Here is a 20,604-nt window from a genome sequence, read left to right on the forward strand (position 1 = left end):
CTTACCCTTCCCAACATGATCTACAAAAGTCGTGGCCACAGGGCATGTCAACAGGTTCTTCAAAGACGGAGAGGGAAGAGATGCAGATACCACACTGTGAGACGTAAATATCAAACCACAATATTAGCATCAACAAGATACACTCTATTTAAACTCTTAATTTTTTGAACAAATTAAGTCAGTTTTAATCAATAAAAAAATAAGTAAATCTGGTATAACTTCAAAAGGTCCTTGTGTTATAGTCCTGTTTTGTTCTGTTACATAACCGTGCCACTGTTTACAGTCTTTGAAAAAGTCACTGAGTTTTTCTATTTTTCTATTTTTTGCTTGAAATGCCAGAGTTTGAGAATGTCCTGGCTTGGGAATGTTCTCCAAATATTGTGATGTGAGGGCGATTTTAATGTGAGACGACATGTCAGAGGTGGAGAAGTTATTGAGTTGATATGTCAATGTGTACAATTATACACAACAGTAGCCCGAAGTAGTTTATGAAAAGCCACTGTGCCAATGTTATGACCTCTGCTAAGCATGTGGCTCATTCCCATTTCTATTATTAGATTTATTTTTCAGATACCCACAGAAAGTTGAATCACAAACAAAGAGTGTATTTGACACACAGTCAAATACACAGGCCTTGTTACAGTGAAAGACTGATCCTCACAAGACATAAAGAAGGCAGTGTACTTCAACAAAGCAGGTATTGATCTGTGAAAGAGCAGAATGTGATAATCAACTCTAACCTTTAAACGGGCCTTTGAGTACACTCGGTCGATTGACACAGGGCAGTTCAATTACGCCTTTTCAGATGCACAACTTAAGATACCCTCAGACATTTGTCTGACATGTTCATATCTTTGATGTTTCAATCCAGAGTGTTTTGGTGTTTTAAGTAAACCCCTGATAGAGAGCAACTGAAGCTGACAGCCTTGATTTATAGATTAATAAAGTGTGTCAGCTTTAGCTATTATCCATCAACACACATCGCCAATGGATATATTCATTCATCCAAAAAGATATGTCTTTATACTTTTCAGAAACTGTCAAAAACTATCTGATTCTCCCTCCAGGTACCATCATTTTGGTTTAAAAATCATTACTACAAAGTTGAAATAAATTTAACAACCAAGAAAACAGCATTTTCTTCCAAAGAAGCCTCATAAAGTTATATATTTAAAAAAAAGTCTGCAGTATGCATTTCTCACACTGCACTGTCATCTCAATTCCCAATTTTGCAAACTATTCCAGAATAAAGTCTAAACCCAAGCTAACCGACCTTGCTGACCTCACAAACCCTGATTTTTATAAAGCATTGTCAGTCTCCAATAGCGAGCAGTAAACAAAATGAGTTGCTGTCAGCAATAAATGAGATAAAGGCTAGATGCCTAGTAAACTTTGTTTTGGTCCATGACATATTACTTTTTGCTCACAAAAAAGTCAATTTCCGAACACTTTTTATAATTACGGGAAATGCCAGACTAGATCAGGATAACAGGTGGGCAATTAAACAGGGAGTTTACAGCTCCTTTCACAGCAAGAGGGCAATAAGGTTCCTTTCCCTCACTGCAGGCTTTGTAAAAACACTGGTGGAAAATACACCTTTCATGAAGCTTAGAGAGCACACTTTAATGCTGTGGGAGGTGTAGTTGTTGAAAGCTGAAAAAAATAATTATCTACAGTGACTGAACTACCACTACCTCCCTCAACCTTTCACCCAAAAGGCCAAAGGAGGGAAAACCAAAACTATTTTACTTACGAAATGTATGCACCCCCATTATATCTCAGTGCAGACTGTAAGTGTCTAGCAGCTACAGTTGATCACAATTCACTCACCTTCTGTAAGTGCTTAAAAAACTTTCCAGTATTTTTAATTAGTTTAAAATTAACCCCTGGTGGTGGCATCACTGCGGACTACCCACCCCCACAAAACAGTCGCACGAGAGTCAACACTCTCCCTTACGTGTAACAATTTTAAAACTGTGAAAACAATAACATGACATCTTTAGTGAGACGTGCCCAAACATACAGCAGTAATATAACATAATATAACATACGACATGTGCAGCCGTCAATCATGTTTGATAAAGAAGGAAAGCGCAACATGAAGGATGTCGTATCTTAAATTAGCATATTTTATATAACATAACAAAACTCAACACTGTTCAGGACTTGCCTACATGATAACTGACAAAACACTGGATGACATATGAGAAAAGGAAGCCCTGCTTCTGTTTATGTTTGCAAGGTAGACCACTGGCATGAATACTAATGACTTCTAGCAACATATATTTACTGGGAAAGAGTGAATCATTATGCAGAAAGACATCTGTGATCATAAAATTTTAAAGAATTCAGCTGAAACACTTCAGAAAATCTTGGGACTCCATGAATTTTATTTAAATATGCACTGCTATACACATTTTATGGGAATGCTGCCAGTTAATCTATGCACCTCCGTGCCTAAAGCTATCCCCTGCTGCTATAGGAGCATCAGTCAGGAAAACATGCTGTGGCCGACTGTGATCCTTTTTCATTTGATCGTTCTTTATCAATAAGTACAGTTAAACAATGGCTAAAACTTTTTTCTCCATTTACTGACCTACATTTATCAATCTAGAGCTGTCACAGTGTTTTCAGCAAAAAAACAAAAAAAATGGCAAGTGGATTTCAACCCTAATGTAGTGATTTAAAAAGCGTATTTAGTTACATCCACCTTATAAATTAATTTGTCTAGCTTTATCAGTTCAGGATGTAGCAGTAAACAAGAGTCATCTTGTCTTACCAGAGAAGACTCCTCATCAGCAGGCATGAGGCTGATTTGGTCTGGTGAAGTGATGGAGGAGCGGGTGGTCCTAGGCGTCCGGGGAGAAGGTAAGGTGTCCCAAGCATTGCAACCACTTGGGGGTGGGTTGGGCATTTGCACACCTGAGCGTTGGCAGCACTCCGCCGCATTGGCCATCCAGGCTTCTAAGAGCTTCTCTCGGTCCCAATCTGACACAAAAAAGACATCTTATTTTAGTATATACTACCTAGAGGATGAAACTCTGCTTGTGGCATGATGTTTTGATTCGAACGATCAGACCAGTGACTGGAGGTGCAGATGTCGGTATGCAGAGAATTTTTAAAGGGGAAACAACGCAGGCTTCTGTGCAATAGGTGCTGATGGACTGGGAGTCAGACACACATTTTTATAAGATAACTTGATACCTGTTGTCTAACAAAAAGTTTACGATGATCCTTGTGTGTGGCTTAAAAAAAATTGTAACAAGGTGCTGAAGTTAATTGGTTGCTGCCGTATTTCTTAAAGTTTTTTTCATGACTTTATTTAAATAACTGAAGCACCAGACAGCAGCAGAACCAATGCACAAGCTTCCTAAAAGCTGTGTGCATTTATGCATGTGACACAACAGAGATAACTTAATTACTTGTAATAAATTATTCCTGACAGTGACACAGGATACCTCAGGATCTAAGAGCAAATTACATTGTTTCTTTTCAGAAAGGTGAGATGTCCCACAGGCTCACAGTTTATAACCTACAATTTAGAAAGTTACGATAACTGACTGCCAGTGCATTATACGTCACTTTATGTAATGTCTAATTTCCAGTATAGCACATATTGGTTCATTTAGTAAGTGCTGATGGGATGTTTGAATAAAATAAAGTTGATGTAAAAGAGACAAAATGACGATCTAAGGAAAAAAGAAGCTTCAGAAAGAGTATTTCTTTATGCAGGAATCAGGTGTGTCATGACCAGAGTAACAACTGAAAGCACAAGTGGTGATGGGACAGGAACTGCTCACTATAGTATGATAGTGATCCAGAATGTCCTGCCCTTTGGGAAGGCAGTTAGTTTACTATCTTTATTTAAGTTACTAAGGACATTATCAGCAGAATTCAGGTTTTTCCACTCCATACACAGCATTGTTGTGTCTCCTGCACAGTTGCTGGTGGCAGTGAAATGTGAATGCTGACAATTTTAAAAAACCACCCAAGAAAATATGAGGCAAACTCACGGTGGAAGTAGACGGGTTTACAGAATGGGAAGAACGATTCCAGATCAGGAGAACAGTGATGTTTAATCATCGCGCCGGCTGTTGTTAGTGTGAAAACAGATTCTACAACCTTTCCTCTTGCCAAAAATGTGGTGATCTGCTCTGAAGAGCTCAAAGCCTGCCAGCTACAGCGCAGAGTCCAATATCAATTCACAGAACCTACTTTCTGTGAAGCACAAAATGGAAGATAAAGAAAAGTCTTTTTTCCTTTCACTAGCAACTATAAACACGCAAGTTATTGTCAAGACACAAATAAGAAGTACGCAATGTAGCAGGGACAATTAAAAACATTTTCTGACTGTTTGAAGATTAGATTTTTTTTTACAATACTTTATGATTAGGCCTAAAACAGACATAACATACTGAATATATGAATTCCCATTTAACCTGTCAAAACAAGACTTAAGTTTGAATTTCATGGACAAAAAATGCATTTCAGTGAATCTCATTTTACATTTGTGTGGATTCTCAATAGAAATAGTCCAGTAGCCACCAGCATTTAAGCCTTTTAAACTGCCAACAACAAAGACCTGCTGCCATCTGGTTTTCTGTTTTAGAATAGCTGTTTAATCTCGCATCAGGACACGGACAGATTTGAGAGGCTCTCAGTATAAATATTGGATGACTTGTGGACTGTGCCCGAGTCCAAATAGTCTACCCTCCTAAAATAAGGAACACGACCAGGTCAACTGTGCAATTAGGCCATTATCAGCCTCAAGACAGGTTTGCCACCAATCAAATGACTAACGCTCTAAATGGCCTCCTTTAGATAATGAATGTCGTAACAACCCCCATCCCAATCTAGCTCCATTCAATTAAAACTAATCAATGTGTATGGCCCTATCTTAAAGCCTTTAGCCATTATATAGAGTCTGAAAGTGAAGTCTTCACATTTAGTCTTAAATATCAAAAATTAGTTGGGAAATACAAATTGTCAGGAACAAAGAAAGATGGAAAAGCAAGCAGTTCAGCAGACGAGCAATGAGGAGACGATAAGAGATTGTTACAAATTGTGGAAATGAGGCTTTTTCGAAATGAAATGACATGCGAGTGCAAAAACCCTTCTCCAGGACATGCAAAATCCTGAAATGTTTCAGCAGTCCCATGATAAAACTGAATAAATATAGCACCATTCTGGGGTCAATCTCCCGCCTCTGAGCTCTTAAAAGTGTGTCTCATATGTAGCACACAGCTCAACAGACAGCCCTTAAGCCCATTTAATTAAAAAATGAGGTGGTGAAGTCATACACAAACATTTTTGCCAAGTTGTCTGAAGTAACGATTTACAAAAGCCTCAAATCAGTAAACCTTTCAGAAACACTTGGACACACTATCTTGTGTCCAGCTGTAAATGAAGCAAGTTTGAAAACTGGTGGGTTAAGACTGCAAGTCTAATAAAATCTGATATATTTACTCAGTACTTGGCCAGGCCTAAGTTAAGAGTGAAGTAATTAAGACAAATTCAGGAAAGCATATTTTCTCTGCAGCACACTACTATTTCTAGGAAAAACATAACAGAATGTAATAAAAATAAATTAGACGTGCCAAGGATTTTATATAAAAATCCATGGTTCACGCTGCGGATTATTTAATCTTATTTACAGTAAATCAGGCGCGAGCCTAAGTAACCTAATTAAGCAGTGTTTGTTCTCAAATTGTTTGTTGAAATGAATACGCTCACTAAAACTACATTTAGATCATGTAAAAGCTCTCTCCAGTGACAACAGAACAAGTCCAATTCTTTCAGCGTACTGCATATTTATAGAAAATAAATCCCTTATCCAAATACAAAAAACACTTTCTGTATTTTCTATTTTGTAGTCATTTCTACATTTAAAAAGCATGGTAACCCCATGTAAAATGCACCGTTACACATTTTCACAGCATCACAGCCACAAGATTAGAATCAGGGTTTCACATTAGGTGCCGATACACAGAACCTCCTCAGAGAGTGACCAGAAGAAGCTTTTCTTATTTTAAGCTTGTTTGGTTTGGTCTTACAAGCTATTAAATTGTGTGGTGTCATGTTTAGGTCTGAGGTCTGCAGCAAAAGGCTGGAGATATCTAAGTCTGCTAAGACATAAAAAAGTCTTGAAGTTATTCTCAAGATCGGTCATTCCACTGTATTAAACAGCTGCCAATTTGTACCAGACTCCTTGCTCCAGCAAATTAAACCCAAACAGAACAACATAAAAAGTATAATAAAAATACCACAACATTTCATCAAAGGGTCTTCAGCCATTTCTTACTACTGGTGTCAAAAGGCGTTCATTTACAATAAGATGCAGGGAAAATCTGAACTGCAATGCAGACGTGCCTTGCTTATTGAGAGGATCCTGCTTATTGGTCTGAATCCCACTGAAATGTCGTGTGGATTTTAAAACAGGCAGTGTGTAAGAGAAACCTTAGATTAAACATTCTGTAACTGACAGGATTTGTATGGAAGAGCGGTCAAAGACTTTAATAAGCCAATATCTGAGACAGGTGAACAATTATGCAAATCATGGCCAAGGGTATACTTACCTCATCCACTAAAGTGTATGTATGGATGTGTGTATATATATATTGAAAAGTGTTGAAAAGTGTTTTATGTGGTGTTAAATTAAATCTAACCAGTGTATCAAATGCTTCCTTGTCCATATACTTTAACTATGTATGTCATTTGTTTAACTACTATGTTACTATGTTTACCCATTAAGCTGTCAGGATATTACTAGTCCAAATAATTGAAAGGACAACCAGTACTGTGTTTGTTTAATAGTACCATGGGCACGTAGCAGTGCTTCTGCAGTGAAAAGAGGGGCTTGTAGCATGTCAGCTGTCTCCACTATCAGCATGTCCTTCAGCTTCCGAAGATCCTGTGGCCGCAGGCCCTCGTACAACTAGAGTAAAGGGTTGACAAGAACATAATAAGAGAGGAAATGTAAGGACAAAGATAAGAAGTAAAAGGAAAAAAAAAGACAGGTTGTCAGAGAAAGGTAAAGAAAGAGACAAGAGGACAACAGTGGGTGAGATTGGGGAAAAGGGTGATGGGTGAAATAATGGTAGGAAAGAAAGATTGTGAAAAAATGGGAAGAGAAAATAAAGAGAAAATAAGTACTACAACCACCTGAAACATAAATGATTGCTGACACAGGACTTAGCCAGACCCAGAGAACTAAAACTGATGATGATGATCACATGTTTTAAGCTAGACTGTTTTGTGTGAGTAATTTGTGAGTCTGTTTGTGTCCAACCAAAACAAGTTCAAGTAAAGAATGTGACTAACTCCTGCAAAAATGTAAACACTGAAATACAGTCAACTAGTGGATTTTTCCAAGAGCAAAGTTACCATCATATGTTGCTTCTATTCCTTACTTATGTAGCTAAAGGGTTATAAGGACGAATCAAGTGTAACAATACAGAAGCTGTGTGGGATCAGCCAGGCTAGGATGACCAGGGTAGCTCATTTAAAACAGTTTGACCTAATTCAGCAACAACAGTGAAATTACTTTTTGGGGGGATTTTTTAAACAGCATGCTGTGGACTAAAGTTTGGTTCTAATAACATTTTAAGTCACACCAGCTGAGGGTGATAAACTGAAAGCTATACACCCACTCCTTGTTGGTGTGTTATACTGTACCTCTCTTCGATCTAGGGCTGCATATTCTGCCTCAATACCCTCTGCCTCAGGGGCAAGAGAGAAGACCATCTGCGACTCCAGGCGCAGGGCCAACTCCTTGTGGTGCTGCTTCTCTGCAGAGTCACATGGAGTCTCGCGGTTTTCATTCTCCGCAAACAAGTCCGCTTCTCTCTGCACCAGCATCTGAGCACGAAGAAACAAGAGGAATATCTGGCATTGAACAATGGCACACATCGTGCATTCAAGAACAGATACTAAAGCTCGCTGACTATATATGTAGTTCCAAACACCTGTGATTACTTGCACAGTGGAGTACCACTCACCCTGTAACAGTAATCAGAGGAAAGTATCCACAATTAAGGCATGAAACAGTAATTACAGTTATTTTGATATAGACTGCAATTATGACTTCAGTAAAAAAAAAAAAAAAATAGCAACAACTTACCCACCTTGAGAAAACTGAAAAAGAGTTCACTTATATCCACTTTACTTCAAAGTTCTTTGTAGAGTATGGCACACTAAGTCTTGATGATCAAGTGCCAATTAAAGGAGCTCAGGTAATATTGAGAGCAGTACAAGAAAAACACACACGTTAATAATGTGTCTTTTGGGGGGTGGTGGCTTCTGTTGGTAACTGTCATTTCTGTGCTTGAGTCTACTTTTTTAAACTGTCTGTGAATGGCATTTCTTGACACCCTGGAAGTAGGGTGTCTCTTTTTCTGTCACAACATACCTGTCTGCATCGCCAGCCTCGACATTATGTTCTGCACATGGTGCAAATTGCATTTTGTAATAAACTGCATGGATTCTGGGGGGAAATTAGAGTGAAGGCAACAATAATATTTCTATAATGAAGAGTCATCTAAATAAATGACAGTGTGCAGAAATGCGATCATTTAAAATTAGTACCAGCTGTACAGCAGTTCTTTCTGGGGATTTCCCAACTATTGGCTGCTTGCCTTTCCTGAAGCACATTTTAAGAGCAGCATTTGTAATTTTGTTCTATTACATGCAATAACAATAAAGTCACGCGTAATCTATTTGACTGTTATATCTGGTGTGAGCTGTCCAGGAGATTAATTAAGTTGTACCGTGTTCCACAGCATCTTCCAAAAACTCACCAGCGAGGGCGAATGAGAAGATGCAAATTACAGTTCCCTACCGAAGGTCAAGATTGACTCTAGGACAAGGCCACACGTGAGGATCTATTCTACAAATATTCATTACACAAAAGAGCAGACACTGAATGATGTGTGTGAGCATCAGAGTTACTCTGGTCTCATTTATTATCCTTCCCCTCATATACTCTCTGCCCTTGTCTTAGTGAAACTGGTCAGTTTACAGCTACAGAGGCTTTGATCATAACCCCCCAAAAATTTCACACTTAAGAAAATTTTACACTAGCCCAGAGAAAATATCTGCAATATCTTTTTATTATAATCTCACCTCAACACAAGTCTTCATGCCTGAGGCAGCAGCATAGTGTAGGCAAGTGTTTTTCTTGTTGTCAGTGGCATTGACATCAGCCCTTTCATACTCTCCATGATCCAGCTTAGCTCCTGTCCATGCTAGCACGATCTGAAGGCATTCCCCTCGTCGCTGTTCGTCTTCGTATGGCCTTGAGATGCGGGGATGCAAAGCTCCCTCTGAAGTCAGGATCTGAGGCCCCATGCAGAGAAGGTGCAGAGATGTCTCATTGTGCACGTTGCGCTTGTTAGGATTGCCATCTTTGCTTAGGAGAAAAGACCTAAAAGAGAATAACAACATGACAAGATGGTTAAATTGTAATGTGTTGTCTTTTGTGGGATACTGTCAACAGACTGCAAATTCTTATGACATCAGTGCTGATTCAGAACGTAAACATGATTTTTTTTTTAAGATAAAAAAACACGAGTTATGCATAGTGCATGTAGCTTTTCGTGTAACTGAATATTTTACAGCATTTTAACTTAAGAAACTGCACAATATTCTAAAAAAGGAGAGCTGTATACTGCAACGCAGGTCAATTCCTTCCCAAAATAGTTTAGATTTCAACATTTCATTGCTTTTGTGAAAACCATAAACTAGAATTATAGCTATACAACCAGTTATATGACTTAAACTACTGTTCTTGTTTTTTTAAGAGTAAGGCCAGAGTGGGATAAAAACAAGCACAGTCTGCACTGTTAGCTTGTCAGATAGGAAGCTCTTGGAACGTCATTCTATTCCAGCTCAGCATGTTGCATTCCTGAGAGCTGCTAACAGATGGCTATGTAGAGACACAGATGGGACAGAGACATATAGAGAAAAAAAAACATGAAAAAAGAAAAACTGAATTTTAAAATACAGCAAAAGTGAAAAGATGGAATAAGCTGCCATTGAGTGATAAAAAAAGAGAAGAAGTCAGGTTAAGGGTTACTAGACATAAAGCTTGAGAACCATCTAAGACCCAATCATTATCAGGCCCTGTCAGAATAACAATTTTTCCTCACTGACAACACTCAAAAATATGAAGTATACATTCTGTCTGCTTGCGTATTTGTTTTTATTTGGGCCATATCCTAACCTGAGTAGGCGTGTCATGGCGTGCCGGGCAGCATAGTGCAGTGGAGTGTTGTGCTGATAGGACTCTCCATATGTAGAGTTGGGATCTAGAGCGTCCTTGAACTGTGGGTTGCTCTCATACAGTTGGCAAGCCAGCAGTTCATCTCCATTGATGAGAGCCTTACGGAACTTGGTCGCTGTGTTCCCCATTTCGTCCCCTACCGTGGGTCCAAAGGTCTGACTGGGACAGCAGCCTCTTAAGTCGTCTTCCACCTGTTCAAGTCCAATAAGCCAGCATACTGCATGTCCTAATAAAAAGACAAAAAATTGGAGTAAAACGTCTTTATGCCTGAGCCCAACAAGGCTCTTCAAGCGAGAAAATGTTCAAGAGGTTTGTCGGTCATACAAGTCTCCACATCATCCCAATAAATCAAAAGTATTTTCACCAGTTTCAGGAAAAGCAACTTTGCCTCGTTTTGTACAGCTGACTTCCACTCCCTCTGGTCACAAAACAAGAATTCAGTCTTTAAGGGTGCTCGGGGTGCTCTGCCACAAGCTCCTGCGTCAGCATCACCACTGCACTGTAAACCAGCTCCCTGTTTCTCTTTTTATTTTTTCGAATTTATTTATATATTTTTTTTGAATACCTAAACATAGTGAGGACAAAGCCCACACAGAGATGGACAAGGCTTCCTCTGGCATCACCAGGAGTTTCCGCTTCACTGTGCCAAAGCTACTCATCCCACTGAGGCCAGGGCTCATTATGAAGCAAGATATCCTCAACTGAAGAATAGCACACAGCAAGTCCGCTTTCCGCTTCCACCAGGGCACCATATGGTCACGACCGTCAGGGCAATGTGATACCTTTATGTATTTTTAGTAAGCGGCAGCAGACCGAACACAGGACACAGCATAATTTGTTTTTATAATAACACGCATTCAATTTCCCAATAACAAAATTCTCACTGGTGGAGACAAGTTATGTGTGCAATGGAAGGAATGAATACTCACCGAAAATCCCCATCTCCCATTAATACCAAGCATTCCATAGGTTAGTAAGTAACTGAAGACAGCTAACTATTTGCGCTGTTATATAAACAGAGTCAAGACCGTGGACAGGTCTGACACACTGGTCTAATCAGTCAATCTTTAAACTAAGTAAGGAAGATAAGAGTGAGACCTTTGGTAGTCTTCTGGGAAAGTGTGTTATTAACTGTAACAAAACGAATACCAAAGTTATGACGTGGTTATCTATTCATCAATTAGAATAGCAATATGGCACAGACGTGTTTTCACTCTTTAGTAAGATTGGTAGAATGGAGACAGGTGGAAAATAAACAAGTATTACATATATGAATGATTTATCATTTATTCAGTTGGTAAATACTGTCTACATTTACGTGTGCTAATATCGACCATTTTAACATATGAAATCATCCCCTGCCATCATTGTCGTACATTTAAATAACGCTATCCATCATGTAAACAGACCAGCCAGTGGAAGTGAACACCACCTTAGATCAGGCGTGTGCCATGTGATTACCCCAGTGGCCAGACACCATCACAAAGCAAGACAAACAGTATGCCACCTTGGCATACAAAAAAAGCAAGAAAGAAAAACACCTGATCTTTGAACAGTTATATAATCTCATAGTTTGTAACACATATAACTCGACGAGCTTGCTCTCTAAATGAATAACTACAGCATTAACCTATCTTACAACAGTCAACGACACTCCCCCGTTACAGCTTCAACCAACCACATCTAACTAAAGCTCACAGCAACAGCTAGCGTTAACATGAGAAAAATAAAAACGTTATTCCACGTAGCCGCCACTTGTCACTAAACTACTTCATGCAGGCCTGTATCCACGTCGTGTGGTGTTTACCATTTTCGCTAGCAGAAAATCGACGACAGCGTGTCATGTTGTGTTAATGAACAGACCCCGATAACGCTTTGTTCCACTGCTGGTTAAAAATAAAACCAATCTGCCGACAACCAACCTTAGAAAACGTTAGCTGCAAACCATTCCTTTTGTCGATAATGCCACTGGTACTGACAAAACACTCTGCTGCTTTGCTAGCTATATAATATTCAAAAACAAAAAACCTCATGACGCTAGCATCTGCGTTGACCAACGTCAGTGTACACGCTAGAGGCTGGCTGAGCTAGCGTGCTAATCTCGATGCTAGCCAACTTGACGGTAGCAAGTACAGTTGAAAAACTCCGTAAACAATGAATAACAAGTATTTCGACTTACACTGATTGTACATCTTGCTGTTGTACACCTGGCCTTGTGAGTGAATTGTCAGTCGCAAAGGGTAAAGCAAAGAGTTTTCTCGTTATGTGGGGGCAAACCTGTATAAACAATGTGAGCTATGCGCTGTGCTGTTGCCCCAGTCAACTCTCCGTTGACTCTGGTGGCTCCTGCTGGATACTAGTCGGGTTGCCAGGTTTCAAAACAGCCCCCTAAAACAGGCGAGAAAGACGTGGCCGGCTTATTTTTCAAAGCCTAAGCTTTGCTTTAACATTAATTTCAACCAAGTGCATGTTTTTTTTTAGTTTAGTTTAGTTTGTTTTTGTTTTTTTTACCCTTAGAAACTACAGCTATTTACACCTTCATAAAGCCGGGCATCATATCTGAAGCGGAAATAGGTAAGATAAGTAGGGCGTACGCGCTTACACTAACGGAAAAATACCTGAAATCTTTCTAAAACGGGTAAATCTATAAACACTTCTGCTTTAGGCTTCTCTGGAGTGAACATGGGATGGAGTAGACGTTCAACTCAACAGGCTAATCATTTGTAATAGCCGCCATTACAGAAAAAGACCACTAGAGTGCGCCAAAGTCCGCAGAAAAAAATCACACTGCTGAGTGGCGCCGTTCTTCATTTTTCATCTCCTACACACGCCTCGTGAGTAATTGCAGAAAGTATTTCTCAGTTGCATTCACAACCTACACCAAACAAATACTAAATGCACAGTACACTGTATTTAAGCAGAGGCTTAGCGGTCTCCACTCACTTGAAATAACCACATCGAAACTCAACATAACATGTGTGCCTTTTATTATCAAATAGTTGAACTTTGCATTTAAGGTATATACAGCATATTGTTCTCATATATTTAAGAATGCACACATTTCATATGAACAGGCCTTCAATATATAATCTGTAAACACATAGCTTAATCTCAGTGTAAGGGTAGATACATAAATGTATGCAACAATGAAATGTAACACACTTTTTAAAAAACAAAAAACAAAAAACAAAAAAAACAGGGCACCTTAAACGAATGCTTTGGCACTTTGTAAATTTCAGTTCAATAAAAGGGGAGTTAAAAAATATATATATATATGGTTTGGGAACAAACAAAAAGCCTTAAGGCGGAGACGCTCATCGTACCACGTGCATTTCTTGTAATGCCATAATTTTTCTTCATCATTTTCTGTCTTGCCACAAAAGAAACAAAAAGACATTTATCACTGCCAACACAAAATAAGGGTCTTCATATAACAAAAACAACAACAACAAAAAAAAAAATGCTAAAACAATATTTCTCATTCATGGTAGCAGATGAAGACCAAACAAACGTTTAAGGGTTTGTGTAAAATGGATAGTAAGCTGCCATGCTTTTGGATGGGGGGGCTTCCTTGCTGTAGCCATTGTTGGTGGGAACAGAGACCAAGTCCTCACACTTGGTGTTGCTGGAGGAGTCCTCCGTGCTTGCACCATTGAGAGACACGCGCCTTCTTTTGCAGCCCAGAGAATAGGAATTGGTCTTGTCTAAGGAAAGAGCTGATGGTTGTGGGTCTGTCCAGGAGCTGATCAGGGCTCCGCTACCATTCACCTCCTCTTCCATCTGTGCTTTAACCTTTTCTGAGTCTTCTGGGAAACTGGCAGTGGGGCTGGGTCTGGGGGACCAAGGCAGACTGGATGTGACTTTTCTTTGGTATGCTGCTCTAGACCCCCACCCTGCAGACATTGTAGTAAACGGGGAGTCTGGGTAGTAGCTAAGAGCGTGAGAAGTAGGCATGGGCAGTGATTTGATACCATAAGGAAGCAGGGAACTTGAATATTCTCCCTCATAGGGTGTCAGATCTAGCTTGTTGGTGGTGCTACTGCTACTTCCCCCTTGCTGCACTGAGGTGACAAACCACCTCTGCGAAGCTGCGTCTTCTGACTGAGGCGAGAGGAGGCTGTTAGTCTGCGGTACAGCTCTCTCACTGTTGTAGAAGCGATTCTGAGGAAGGTTGTTGACAAACTGATCCTGGAAGAGGGGCTGCATCGCGTAGCGGGTGCCAGGGACAATCTGGTGGGCACGGGGAGAGTCCGTAGGAGACGGCGTAAGGCGGTCATTCTCTGGAGCTGTGTACATCCTAAAAATTAAATAAATAAATGTACTTATGAGACATGAGGTCAAGACAGTTCAATGTGAAAGTTCTTTCACAATTAGTTAGTGTAGCCACAGTATGATGTATTTGTTTGCTTTGAAAGAGATGCACAGCAATGTAAGCGCATAGAAAATACTCACGAATCATAATTGTCTCTGAATCCTTTGGCAAAAGGGTTGTGATCAATTTTCAGCTGCGTGATCTAAAACAAGGCACAGCCGAAGGTTAAGCTACATTTTAGATTTGGAAAAGCAAAGAATAAAGGAGCATCATGCTTGTGTAGCTATAGACCTCATGTTTAGCTTGCTTTGGAAAACTGTGGCTGATTAAAGTTAGAAATGGCTTCCCATGCCAACTGAACAAGTTTTAATAAATGGGAATTCTAAACTGATTAAAAAGCTATAATATGCAGTATGTAAATAATTAAATATAATGCATGCATACGGCTCTGAGGACCTATTAATGGGAGCTTATATCTAAAATAAAATTTAAAAAAAAAAACAAAAACAAAAAACAACAACCACCAAGGGAGGCCGGAGTTTTTCCACACTTACATCCGTGTTCTGGTAGGCAGTCACTGCTATAAACTGAGTCTCTGGAAAAGTAAAGCACTGGGTCTTAAGGTCACTGTTAAGGTCTTCCACTCCATCCTCTGTCACCTCCACAATGTGCAGCCTTGGCTGGTACTTATGCAGGGATTGCAGAACAATCATCTATTGCGTAAAAAATAATAATAATAATAATGATAATTTTGAAAAAAAAATTAAAGCACTCGATAATGTCCAACGTCACCGCTATTCACAAAAAAAATTAAAATCTATAAAAGCTTCAGTGAATAACTTTGTGTCCTGCAATTATATGACTTAAGCATTATTTTTGCACTACTGTAGTTTAATTTCATCACATCATCTTTGCATAGACACAAAAATATCTAAACTAATTTCCTTCCTAGCACAAATTAAAAAAAACAAAACAAACAATGTAGTTAGCTCTTCAAGTCTGAATTAGTCCGAATACAAAACGCTTTCATTGTGCCACATTAATTATCAAGGTGCCAATAAACAAAATATAGTAAAAGTACATCACTACAGTATATATTAAACAGACTAATCTATATTGAAAACAACAACTGAATGAAGGTTTGGTGTAATGGAAAATGTTTTGTCATTTACAACCTATTTTGAGGGTTACAGGCCTTTAGTTATTTTCAGCTTTGAGTTTAGTACCTGTGAAGTATTGTGGCTCGTCCCTTTGTTGTTTGTGAGTTTCAGTTTACTGAAGGAGATTTCTTGTCTCATCCAGTGAGCCCCTGTGTTTGGGGACTCCGGGTGGATATAGATTTTGTTCCCTTAAATAAAGAGAAATACATTTTCCAATATTTAAACTCAAGATTTCCAAAACAAATTACACAAAATTCTACTGAAAACATGGGACTTTCCATTAGGAAAAGCTGGGGAACCCATTTTTTGCTCCATGGCCTAGTTGAGAAGTTAGGGTTAGGCTATAAAATAAGCGAATTTCTTTTTCTTTGTTTGTCTTTTTTTTTTTTTTTTTTAAACAGAAAAAAAAAGTCTTTTGGGGGATGAAATTGTCTTAAATCCGGGTGAATTTTGCTTTTAAATCGCAGGGGAAATGTTTAATTCAACTCAGTTTAAAATATATTTCTTTTAAAAAAAAAAAGAAAAAGAAAGAAAGAAAATAGGCACTATGTACCCTTTTCGGTACCTTGGCTGCTGTTGTCCGCTTTCCCACAGGTGACCCACTTTCCCCCCTGAAATCTCCAGTGGTTTGGATCCGCAAGCACCACTTCCACAAACACGTTATAATGCGCTGTCACACTGAGACCAGCTATGTTAAAGCTGAGGAAAGGGAACATCCGTCTGCAAAAAACAGAGAGGGAGGATTCAAAGAAACAGAACATTAAAATAAATATTTTGCTAATAAAGAAGAAGAAGAAGAAAAGGAACATAAGAGAAACTGACAGACAGTTAAAGGAAATTAAAGGGAAAAGCTTCGGCTCTAACTTTGCACACTTTTCCTGCCATCTCACCTGCCCTGCTTGGTGATGATCATCTCTGTCTGGTGTCGGTGGAACTTGAGCCATAGAGGTCGGTTGCAGAGATAAACCTGGGACCTCACCCCCGGGCCGGTGGTGGCGGGGGGTAGAGCCATGTTACCGAGAGCGGAGCCCGAGCTGGTGTATGGAGGGTAGATGCAGCCGGGACTCTGTCCGAGCTGGTAAGTGGGACTAATGTGACTGCGCCCGGGGGCTGAGGGAGGGAATCCGGCCGGTTGCAACACGGAGCCCAGGTGCAGTGATGAGGGATACCTTCCAGCACTGGACGGTGTGTAAACCGCCCCGCTGGGGGTGTAGGGGATAAAAGAGCAATGACTGGCTGCTTCGGGACTTTGCTTAGAAATAGCGGATGGGATATAGTACCGGTCAGCACTCATCCCGTGCTCCGTGTACCTGTTGCTAACAACCGGATCATCCCCCTCCACAGCCGGAGACTTGCGCCTCTCATCTGCCGTGTCTTTGGAAGAAGAATATGAACTGCTCTCTCCTTCACTCCCGAGCATCTTTGCTTTTCTCTTGGTTTGGGCTCAGCTGATGTTGCTCTCTATCAGGGATGTCACCTTCCCTTCTTTTCCTTTCAGGTGTCTGCTCCTAAAAACAGGCTCCCCTGCAAACATCCACTGGATTCTGAATGACTGAGACAGACGGAAGCAAACAGTGGTTACAAAAAGACCTGAAGTTGTCCCTAATACACATCTCAAGCTGTCAAGTCGCATACACAGTGAGACGGTTGCAGGAAATGACCTCCATATCACCGGAGATATTTGTGGGCGTACCAGGGTGTGGTTGTGAAGTATGTGAAGTCAGTCTTAAAGTGCTGGATTTCAGTTGTCGTGGTCTCCCCAAAAATAGTAACTTTACTGAAAACAAGGCTCTTTTTTGTTGCCATTTTCCCCCCTCTTACTTTTTCCTCCGCTGTTTTAAAAACACGATTAGCTAATCAATTAGCCCTAAATGCGTTCCAGTGCGGCTCATATACTACACGTTTTATTCGATTTTATTTGCTCTTTGATGATATACTGCATTCACAAGTTCAATAGTTCGGCTATAATAATTAAAAGAAAATGATATAAGTGCAACTGAGTAGCTCAGGATTTACTGTTATTGGAAATACTGGAGCGATATTAACAAGCTCGCTGGGACTCGCTTCGAGGTAAGAGCCAATTTCTTGTAAATCATATGACAAACGTGAAGCAATGCACAGATTTACGGGGGTAGACGTGAAACTCGCCCGCGAGTTTTGAAAGTCGTAGCGTTTTCAGTATCAAAACTAAATAAAATTGCAGATTTGTCCGACCTAAATATATTCCGATGGAAACGAATATTTATTCAATTTAATGCTATCCAACAAAAACAAATAATTTGAACAAAAATGTATGCATGTTTATTTTATTGTTTTTAATGTAGGCCTACTTCTCAGAGGAGTAATAACACTAATAATAGCAGTTAAATCGTGAAGATTCATTTTACGTGTAAATAAATAATACTATCAGTATTCAGAGGTAATGGATTTGCATGCATTCAGTTCGAATGAGGTTGTGTCCCAACGGGATGGCCGACGTGAAAAAGAAAAATAGCCAATTATTTTTCCGTTTGAAGAAACCTGTGATGCTTCTTGGATCAGACAGTCGGATGTGAGAAACCAAAAGAACCGGAATTAAACGATATTAATACAGAGGTGGGTGGGAGAAGAAATGCAAATAAACCAGACACTAGAAACTTATTTACTGTGGATTAATTCGTTGCAGGCTGAATAAATAAGTTGTTTGTTGCATTTATTGCACATTTAAATGTAAAATAAAGCTTTATCATCATAATAAATAATAATAATAATAAATTCTGCAAATGTATTAGTTGCATTTGAAAATATATATAATTGTATTTGCAAACTTACCAAGCCTCCAGGGTCCTCCGGTGTTTCTAATTAAAAAGCTTCAAGACAAGAAAGTATTAAAAACTTAAGACAAAATCAGTACAGATAACCGGTGAAGCTGTAAACAGCAAACGGCATCATGCTGCGTTTGTGTCCGGAAAAATAATAATAAGGCAGCAGAGTTTATAATAAAACCGGAGCCATGCGGAGGCGGACTGATCGGAGCGCAGAGACGCAGTCCCGCTTTCACCGCTGCTCTCTCCTTGTGGCCATGACGCGCAGACAGCAGCCTCTTTTATCAGATCTCCCTCCGATCACCAGGGGAGGGGCAGGGGATCCTCAGCATCACAGCCAAGGTGTGTAAAAGCGAAGCTGCTTCCAAATCCAGCCGTGAATTGCTCCCATCTTCTAATCTTAAACAAAGACATCAGCAGAATAAAATAACAGGGCAAAGTCAGTTGTGCTGGGCTTATGGCAACCTGAGTGTGTTAGAGAGTCATATAGGTAATAAGGTGACTGATTGTGAAAGTTGTTGTCTATGAAGAAAAGAGATGAGGGATTTGGAGTCTTTGTCAACATACCACACTGAAGTTTTAGATGAGAGATACATGAAATTAGCAACACCCAAGAAAAGTGAGTAAAAGTAAACTCAGATAACCGGGCAGTCCACGTTTTAACCAGCAGTGGTATATGAAACATGTCAGAGTATAAAGAAGCTGTTTACCATTATGAACATGATAAATGTTTTTGTTTTGGTTTGGGGTTTTTTTTCTCCTGGATAACAGCATGTATGAAAAGCACTTCTGCAGAGGTTACAGATACTCTATTTGCTCAGCGCTAATGTGCTAATGAGGATGGAGAGTGAGGAGCCCCACCTATAAGAGCAACCAAGTGAAGAGGGTCATATTGCTGCTTTGAGATTTAGTCATAACTGAGCTAAATAAATATATGAGATAGAAAGACATTCATGTCTTTCAACCTAAGTGACGCTGGAGCCAAAGGTAATTTTATTCCACATATCTGCAGAAGGAGACGTTTACCGTGGAATTCACATACAAATCTACCTCTTGACTGTCTCCTTTGTAAAAGTAAAAGGCCATAAAACTCAGAGGAGGCTCGTGTAAGATTGTTTCCTCTCTTTGACTTTTTTTTTTGTCTTTCCACTTTTAAGTTCAAAGGAAAAAATCCAATCCAGACCTTGACTCATGCTGAGTTACCATTTCAATGGCACACCTTTTCAACGTCTTAAATGCCCACTCGTTTCTCCTCAGTAGACAACACTTGGTTGGAAGTTAACATGACAAAGACAAAGTGAGAGGATTAGTGAAGCGGCTGAACTCACCACACATCAAACAGGACAAATGAAAACTATCTTAATTGCAAACAGTGGAATACGCTTCTGTTGTTTGTGCTGATAAACGGATTGATTTGTTTTGATTGTTTCACGGAACCGATGAATATGGAGGTAGAATTCACAGTTTTTTTGGTCTTAGGTTTCTGTGGCACTAAACTTCCTCTGAACTTAAAGTATTTCCACCCGGCTAACTGTTTCCATCTTCACCAGCCATACAACAGGCTTGATTGAACTTATTTTTTTATAATTGTTAGTATATATTACTCCCCAAATAGATCATTTTCTAAGGTATTTTTTAAAAAGGCCACTCTCTTTGTAGTGCCGCTTTGTAGTGATTTAAAATTAAAAGAAAACTTAATTGAACTTTCTTCCCATTTACTTTCTCTTTCTCAATTTAGCATACTATCAATCTGACACAGCAACACATGTGATCACCTGTTTTGATGGTAAAATCTATGAGTCACAAGTGAGAAAGCAGATTCTCGAAAAGTTTCTAAATATACTTCTATTTTTCCCAGGAGTGCAGGGACTTGCACATTGACGTGTGAGGAACAGTAAAAGAAGAGAGAAAAAAAGGCATTACCTGCCTTTAAAATCTTCTCCTTCTGGCAAGAAAAATGTGCCTCTATGTATTTTATATAGTTGGATGTTTAACCTTATGGAGGGCGATGTGTATGTGCAGTGTTTGATACTCAGAGGGTGTTTTCAC

General features: G+C 39.5%; 2 protein-coding genes across 5 annotated transcripts in view; both read right to left on the reverse strand.

Annotated features, from left to right (window-relative positions):
• The window catches only part of LOC102308689 (ankyrin repeat and IBR domain-containing protein 1), a 37,114-nt gene extending 24,485 nt beyond the window's left edge, over positions 1-12,629 (reverse strand). The window contains exons 1-7 of one of the 3 annotated variants that reach the window (XM_042213387.1): positions 12,459-12,629; positions 10,220-10,505; positions 9,121-9,421; positions 7,675-7,857; positions 6,817-6,934; positions 2,780-2,988; positions 6-94 (exon numbers count right to left, since the gene is read on the reverse strand). In XM_042213387.1, the coding sequence (XP_042069321.1) occupies positions 6-94; positions 2,780-2,988; positions 6,817-6,934; positions 7,675-7,857; positions 9,121-9,421; positions 10,220-10,407 (1,088 nt within the window). In that variant the 5' untranslated portion in view covers positions 10,408-10,505; positions 12,459-12,629. The other 2 variants (XM_042213388.1, XM_042213390.1) reach the window with 2 other exon arrangements.
• Positions 12,630-13,263: 634 nt separating this feature from the next.
• Positions 13,264-18,818, reverse strand: eomesb (eomesodermin homolog b). Of its 2 annotated transcripts, none has more exons than XM_042213391.1 (7): positions 18,563-18,818; positions 16,642-17,303; positions 16,305-16,471; positions 15,818-15,939; positions 15,146-15,304; positions 14,732-14,793; positions 13,264-14,576 (listed from the first exon to the last, which is right to left on the reverse strand). In XM_042213391.1, the coding sequence occupies exons 2-7, from the start codon at positions 17,169-17,171 to the stop codon at positions 13,793-13,795; spliced, it is 1,824 nt and encodes a 607-aa protein (XP_042069325.1). In that variant the 5' UTR covers positions 17,172-17,303; positions 18,563-18,818; the 3' UTR covers positions 13,264-13,792. The 2 variants fall into 2 exon arrangements, with proteins under 2 accessions (XP_042069325.1, XP_005949454.1); XM_005949392.2 differs by having other exon boundaries at positions 13,266-14,576; positions 16,317-16,471; positions 18,563-18,817.
• Positions 18,819-20,604: the final 1,786 nt, after the last annotated feature.

Source organism: Haplochromis burtoni, unplaced genomic scaffold, assembly GCF_018398535.1.
Source record: "Haplochromis burtoni strain Fernald_Lab_line unplaced genomic scaffold, NCSU_Asbu1 Contig_439, whole genome shotgun sequence".
Taxonomy (NCBI): domain Eukaryota; kingdom Metazoa; phylum Chordata; class Actinopteri; order Cichliformes; family Cichlidae; genus Haplochromis; species Haplochromis burtoni.